Here is a 6,949-nt window from a genome sequence, read left to right on the forward strand (position 1 = left end):
GGGCAGGTGTGGGTTGCAGGGGTCCCGCCCCGGGGCCGGGCACCCGCGTCCCCAATGCGGGCAGGAGCCGGTGCTGGGCCATGAGCAACGCGACGGCCCCCACGGCCCCGGGCACGGCGGGCGACTCGCTGGTGGGCTCCGTGCTGGGCCCCTTCCTCTTCCTCACCCTCCTCGGCGCCGTCCTGGCCGCGGTGAGTGGGCGGGCAGGGGGAGGTCTGGGGGGCACCGACGCCCCCCGAGCCCGCGCCGCTGATGCCTTTCCCCGCAGGTGATGTGCGTGCAGAAGAAGCGCAGGTGAGGGGGGGTCGCGGGGCTGGAGGCCGGGGGGGGCTGCGGGGTCACCACTCACCGCCGACCCCCCCCAGGTCTGAGCGGCTGCGGCACCGGCTGCTGCCCATGTACAGCTACGACCCGGCCGAGGAGCCGCCCGAGTCCGAGCAGGAGCTGCTGGTGGAGGCCGAGGAGGCTCAGGTGGGTGGGAATGGGTTCTTATCCAGGTTTTCCATGAGAAATTTAAGCACCAGCAAGTGAGGTGCCTGTCCCGAGGGAGCTCCGGGTTCATTAAAGTTGGAAAAGGGCTCTAAGATCGAGTCTAACCTCGGGGGAGACAGCTTTGGGTGTAACCCAGAGGGCTTTGGGAGGGTTGGGCTGTGCAGCTGGTGCCTGCAAGCCCAGGGCTCCCCCACGCACCGTGATGCCCTGCTCGGCGTGGGGGGGTCTGGGCTGGGCCCCTCGTTCCCCCCCGTGCCCGGTGAGCACGTGTGACCCTCTCTGTTGCAGGTGGTGCCTGGCTGGGGGGGACTCTCACCCCCTCGGCCCCCACGCAGGGACTGGAGGGCCTGACCCTGCCCGGAGCACCAGGACCAGATGCTGCCCGCGGGAGGGAAGGGAGGACGGTGCTGGCGCCCTGGGACGGGCAGGACGTGCCCGCAGTGGTGCCCCCAGCAACCCCCACCCCAGCACTGACCGGCGGGGACATCGTTTTGCCTTTTTTTTTTTTTCTGCTTGAACTGCTCCAGCAGCCCCTTGGAAGGCTCAAGGTGGGGCAGCAGGGCCTGGCAGGGAACAGCGGGCTCCAGACACTGTGGGATGCCCGGGGGGAGATGGAGCAAATAAACATCTCTGCCTTCGGCTGTGGGGCTCCATGTGGGGCTGGGGGTTCAGCAGCACCGCCCCAGCCACGGGGGAAGTTTGGGGGCAGTGGGGCTTTGCATGTTTGTGTTTGCATCAGCAGCTCCTGCCCGTGCCCAGGGATGGCCGGTGGCTGCCACCAGCACGGATGTGCCCCTGGAGAAGGTGCCGTGCGGAGCAGCCACACGTGGAACCCACCTGCCCCCCCAGCCAGGGCCCGGGGCAGAGCCGTCCAACGTCCATAAAATGTTTTATTCAAGTAACTGCAAATAGGAACCCAAAAGGTCATTAACAGTGAACCAAAAAGAACCCCAAACCAAACCCCGATTCTCTCCCGCCGGGGCCGCCCGGCACCGACCTCCGGTCCCGCTGCAGCCGTCATGCCTGGGCAGCGTGGGGGGGGGAGCACCCCACGGTCCCCCCACCCCACTGCCCTGCCAGCCTCAATCCCCTGGAGCAATAGAGCAAACCTAAGACCTCAAAACAACAACTTTAAAAAAGAAAAACAAAGCCCAAAAAAAAAAGGGGAGGGGAAAAAAAAAAATGCCCCACGGCCCCCAGCAACACCCCGAAACAGGAACCACCAAGCCCACGGTGCCCCAGCAGCGCAGTAGCACGTCTGTGAGTTCAGAGAGTGGAACTTAAATATCCAGAGGTAGTTGTGAATGAAAGGAAAAAAAGTACTAAAAAAAAATATATATCTATACCAGAACCTATGAGGAAAGGGCTGCCCCAAGCTGGCCCTGCACAGGTCCCCCCAGGACGGGCTCTGGGCCTCGGCAGTGCTGGGGGAGCTGCTCCCACACACAGTGCAGTCACCCAGGACTGGGAGGGTGCAGGGGGTGCCCAGGGAAGCCATAGGCCAGAGCAAAGGTCTAATGCATTTGGGGGGTCTCACCTTTGCTGCCCCCACTCTCTTTTCTGCAGAGGCCCCAGGGCAAAGCCTGATGCTGGGGGGGGGGGAGGAGGGGGCAACCAGCATCCACTTTGGCTGGGTGAGATCACTGCGTGGGGGGCAGCGAAGGTGGGGGGTCCCAGCCCCGGCTCTCTGCCAGGCCCCCCCTTACCAGTGGGGCTGCCCCGAACCCCAGTGCTGGGGAGGGGGAGCCGGGGCAGGTGCCCCCCCGGGCGGGGGCTGCAGGGGCCGCCCGGGTTGGGCCATTTTCCAGTGCTGCCGTTGTCTGAGGGTGAGGAGGGAGCGGAGGAGGAGGAAGCCGGGGCGGCGCAGTGGGTCTCTCCCGGTCCCTCTCACCCGGCCGCCGCGGGGCCGTCGGGCGATGAGGTAGCGCCGGCTCAGGAGGTGTCACTGCTCCTCCTCGGATGACTCCTGGGAAATGTTCACCTCCTCCTGGACCTGCTGCTGCGAGGCAAGGGAGCGTGTTTGAGGGTGCCACTCCATTTTCCCTGGACGAAGGGCTGACCGGCCACATCACACCCCTCGTGCAACGAGGGCAACTGAGGCACCAGCACCCTCCTGGGTTTAAGGACTGGCCCTGACTCCGAGTTCAACTGCTGCAGATTAAATCCCAGGTGAGAAGCCCCTTGGGTGGGCTCACAGCGAGGAGGGGGGACTGCACACCCCAGGTGCCTTGACACCTGCAAGGGTGGGACTGTGGTCCCCAGTGGCTCCCCGGGGGTGGTGGCAGGACCGGGTGTCCCTGTCCAGCCCTGCAGGCCGGGGTGGGTGGCCGTGACCCCACACGGGTGGTGACTCAGGGTTGAGTGAGCCTGACTCACACCAGCCCCCACTTCCTCCCGCTTCATTCACAGAAACGCCACCGCGGCTGCCGGGGGGACACCGGGGGGGACACCGTGTCCCCAGCACGGCCCCACTGGCACAGGACGGGCTCTTCCCACCCCCCACACTGGCTGCCTGCCCTGGGACCCCAAACAGCCCCCGGCACTGTGACACCAGCACAGGAGATCCCAGGATGCAACCCCGGGTTTGCAGCCCTGGCTGCTCCCAACCCCTCGTGCTCTGCTAGGAATTTCAGTGGGAAAAGGAGCAAAATCTGGGCCATGCAGGGAAAGGAGATGAAGCCACTCGGGTGATGCTCGTGGGTGCCCCGTATTCACCTCAGCTGCAAGCTGAGGGGGAAAGGAGAAAAAATGGAATGGAGGAGGGAAGGCTCAGGGAATGGGGTGGCTGCACCCGCAGGAACCGCGCCAGCACATCCCCAGGGGCAGGACCAGCCACCTCTACACTGCTCCTGGGGCTGGGACCACTCGAACCCCCAGCCCCAGGGTACAGCTGGGTTCACAGCCCGCCCTGTGTCCTCTGCTTGGTCACTGCTCTGCACTCCTCCAGCCCGGCAGCATCCACCCATCCTCGTGGGGCCAGCCAGGGGATGCTGTGCCCCCAAAGTGTGCAGCACCCTGCCAGGTCAGAGGGGGAAGGGAAAAAAAGCCCACTCACCGTTTTTTTGGGTCGCCCTCGAGGTTTCCTCCCTGGTGTGACTGCAGTTTTCTGAGCAGCAACAACCAAAAAAAAGGGCATTTTGGTCAAGCTGTTCCTGGGATACTGTTTGGGGGAGTGGGGGTGGGGGGTGTCCAGCCTTCCCCTTCCTCCCACCCGTCACTGCCAGATTCATCACCCCAGTGGCATCTCCTGGGGTGCTGCTGCCAGCTCCCCCTGGCCCCAGGATGCCCCATGACTCACGAGGTGGGTGCAGGATGTGAGTCGCTGTTTTGCAAACAGGTTTGCCTTGGTGTCCTTGTGCTGACACATACGGCCCCCCCCAGCCCCCCTTGCCCTCCCTGGGAGCCAGTGCCCAGACCCCCCCTCCCAGGGGCAGATCTGCCCAGAATTGTCCATAACTGAACTCAAACCGGACCTGCGGTCCCAGCACTTGGCTGGAGCAGCCCCGTCCCCAGGCACCTACCCTGCCCTTTGGGGTGGCCTTGTTTTTACTGCCCTTTGGCCGTCCACGGGGTCTCTTGGGGGTCGAGGCATCGCTGGGCTCCTGCTGGAGGAAGAACAGAGGGGGGGCTGCATGCCCAGCATGGCTCCCAGTGCCTCCCAGCATGCTCCTGCCTGGGAGTCCCATTCTTCCCAGCAGACCCTGACAGGTCAGAGATGCTCTTGCATGTGGTACTGGGATCACTGGGATTGGAGATCAGGCACCAGGCACAGGTTCCTGTGTGTCCTTCAGCCGGCTGTACGTGACCTGTCCCCCTCTCAGCATCAGCTGCTCAGCTCAGCCAGACAGTCCCCACAGCTCCTCAGCCCAGACCCTGCTTGCTGCCAGTGCCACAGTCAAGGAAGCATCAGGGAACCCAAAAATCACCTTTTCTGCAGGAAAAGGATGTGTACAAACTCCACTTGCCCCGGGGGAACTAAGGGGGGGTTGGCACTATAAAGGCTCCAGCAGCATCTTATCCCTCTGAGCAGCTTTTGCTAATGGGGCTTTAATTAGCCCATCTGGAAAGGCAGGTTCAGCAGGGCCTGGGGAGGGGCAGGGGAGCCCCCAGCCCAGCCCTGGAGCAGCTCTGGGATGCTGCAGCACTTGGGGGTCTCTGGAGCCCCCCAGGAGGGTTTTGCTGCTGGTGAGCACTGGGGAGGTGCTGCCCAAAGGGGGCAGTGGGGGCTGCACTGGGTGTGTCCCCAGCCCTGCCTGGGGGATGCAGGGGTAGGGGGTTCCCTGCTGCCCATACCCTGGGGGTGCCTGTCACCCCCCTCCTCCCAGGGTACCTCACGTACCTGTGGCTTCTTCCTGGGCCGCCCTCGGCCCCTCTTCTCCGACACGTCCTTTTCCCCCTTGGAGGCCAGGGGCTGGCTGGATTTGGCGCTGGATTCGCTCATTGTCTGTCCGGGCAGTGGTGAGGAGGAGCAGGAGGGAGGAAGGTCAATCAGCAATGGCTCTGGCTCACCGTGCCAGCCGGCCCTGCTGCCCCCCCAGCCCTTGCACTGGGGTGATGTCACCTCCATCCTCCTGGCACCGGCTGGGGGGCAAAGTGCACTGGCTGCCCCAAGCCCCTGGCACAGCCACCCCCCTAATGAGCCAGTGCCTGGCCCTGAGGCATCTCCCGGGGCCCCCTCAGGCATCTGGGGAGCAGCAGCTTGGCCAGCCCTTCCCACCCAACCCCCTTCCCCAAAAAGAGGAGAGCGGCTCCAGGTTTAATCTGGAGTCCTTGGAATCCCAGATGTGCTGCTGCACCAGCAAGCTGGGACAGGATGAGTGGTGGCACCAGGGGCCCTGGGCATCCCCCAGGGGTGCCAGGGCCCTGGAGGGGGGCACAGGCTCCTGCAGCCCTGTTCCCACCCCACCTTGACACCCAGCAGTGCTGCACCCAGAGAGGGTGCTGGACCCCTGTCCCTGCTCCATCTGGAATTAGGGACAGGCACTGCCTGGCACTTGTCCTGGGGATGCTGGGTTGTGCCCCCCCCATGCATGTCCCCAAGGGCTGGGCAGCTTTCCTTGCTCTTGGAGAAATCCCACAGAGGAAAAGGCTCTCCACCTCACTGCTTCCCAGGAGTGCAGGGAAAACCTGCTTTTCCAGAGCCGTGGGGGTGGTTCCACACCCAGCTCCTGGCCTAGGAACCAGGAGGGATGGGACTGGGGATGGAAGGAGCAGGATCACTGCCACAGCCCCTGCTCTTACCAGTGACCCTGTGCAGGGCACCTGCGCTGCTGCTCAGCCAGGTGACCGTGGCCATGCAGGGACCTCTGCCTGGAGTGGGGAAATGAGGATTCCCAGCAGGAACAGGGCAGGGAGAGGCGGGTACGAGGTTGTGTGCCCAGTCTGTGTGTGCCGACAGAGGCACCCTCCTACCTCTGGGATAACAACGCTCAGTTTTGAGCGACTGGTTCCAATTTGGATGGTGTTGGAGTAGCTGGGACAGGGGGTGCTGAGCCCCCCGGGAGGCTGAGCCTCACTGGGGCAGCTGGGGTGGGTGTGGGCAGGACGTGCAGCGCGAGAAGCCACGCTCAGACCTCTGAGGCTTTTCAAAAAACAGGCGTCAGCTCCCGCTCCCCTCTGGAAGTGACTCATGAGTGCAGAACAACAACAACAAAAACCACCCTCGGAGTCTTTTTTTTTTTTTGGGAGACAGAAACCATGCTGTCGTGTAAACACCCCGAAAATATTACTCACAGCATCCCAGAGCCCTTCAAGGAGTCTCTTAGAAAAAAAGAGAAGTATGGTTTAGATTTAGGCCAGCAAAAGGCCAGCTGCTGGCCGGGCTGGGCCAGGGTTTTGTCTCTTTTTGAGTCAATCTCTGTCAGAGGCAGCACAGCCTCGAGCCACTCCGTGCCCCCTCCCGCAGCTGGAAACAGATGGGCCCAGCATGGCTCCCACCCTGCCGTGTTCTCCTCTCCCTGCTGGGGCTGGGCCCCACGCAGCAGCTCCAGCTGGGAATGCCAAGGGGGCCCCCCACACCATGGGGGTACCACTGGGTCTGGCCCCCCGAGACAGAGCCTGCTGCCACAAAGTTGGTGCTGGGGAAAGCACATGCACATCCCATCCATCCCTCTGCACCCCATCCATCTCTCTGCACCCCATCTATGCCTCTGCACCCCAGCCATCCCTCTGCACCCTGGCCATCCCTCTGCACCCCATCCATCTCTCTGCACCCCAGCCATCCCTCTGCACCCCATCCATCTCTCTGCACCCTGGCCATCCCTCTGCACCCCATCCATGCCTCTGCACCCCATCTATGTCTCTGCACCCCATCCATGCCTCTGCACCCCATCCATCCCCCTGCACCCCAGCCATCCCTATGCATCCCGGCCATCCCTCTGCACCCCATCCATGCCTCTGCACCCCAGCCATCCCTCTGCACCCCAGCCATCCCTCTGCATCCCAGCCATCCCTCTGC

The 6,949-nt window shown here is 63.6% G+C and overlaps 2 protein-coding genes across 4 annotated transcripts; one reads left to right on the forward strand and one right to left on the reverse strand.

Annotated features, from left to right (window-relative positions):
* Positions 1-6: 6 nt before the first annotated feature.
* Positions 7-1,133, forward strand: LOC113940901 (small integral membrane protein 29-like). Its single transcript, XM_027632047.1, has 4 exons — positions 7-191; positions 269-294; positions 366-471; positions 781-1,133. Exons 1-4 carry the CDS (start codon positions 81-83, stop codon positions 841-843), a joined length of 306 nt encoding a protein of 101 aa, XP_027487848.1. The 5' UTR covers positions 7-80; the 3' UTR covers positions 844-1,133.
* Positions 1,134-1,362: 229 nt separating this feature from the next.
* HMGA1 (high mobility group AT-hook 1) lies at positions 1,363-6,641 on the reverse strand. 3 transcript variants are annotated; one of them, XM_027632050.1, is made up of 5 exons: positions 5,734-6,641; positions 4,832-4,936; positions 4,014-4,094; positions 3,548-3,598; positions 1,363-2,491 (listed from the first exon to the last, which is right to left on the reverse strand). In XM_027632050.1, exons 2-5 carry the CDS (start codon positions 4,931-4,933, stop codon positions 2,435-2,437), a joined length of 291 nt encoding a protein of 96 aa, XP_027487851.1. In that variant the 5' UTR covers positions 4,934-4,936; positions 5,734-6,641; the 3' UTR covers positions 1,363-2,434. The 3 variants fall into 3 exon arrangements, with proteins under 3 accessions (XP_027487851.1, XP_027487850.1, XP_027487849.1); XM_027632049.1 differs by having other exon boundaries at positions 1,363-2,488; positions 4,014-4,097; positions 5,734-6,638; XM_027632048.1 differs by having other exon boundaries at positions 4,014-4,097; positions 5,734-6,638.
* Between the last annotated feature and the right edge of the window lie 308 nt (positions 6,642-6,949).

This window comes from Corapipo altera, unplaced genomic scaffold (genome assembly GCF_003945725.1).
Source record: "Corapipo altera isolate COAL_440 unplaced genomic scaffold, ASM394572v1 61306, whole genome shotgun sequence".
Taxonomy (NCBI): Eukaryota; Metazoa; Chordata; class Aves; order Passeriformes; family Pipridae; genus Corapipo; species Corapipo altera.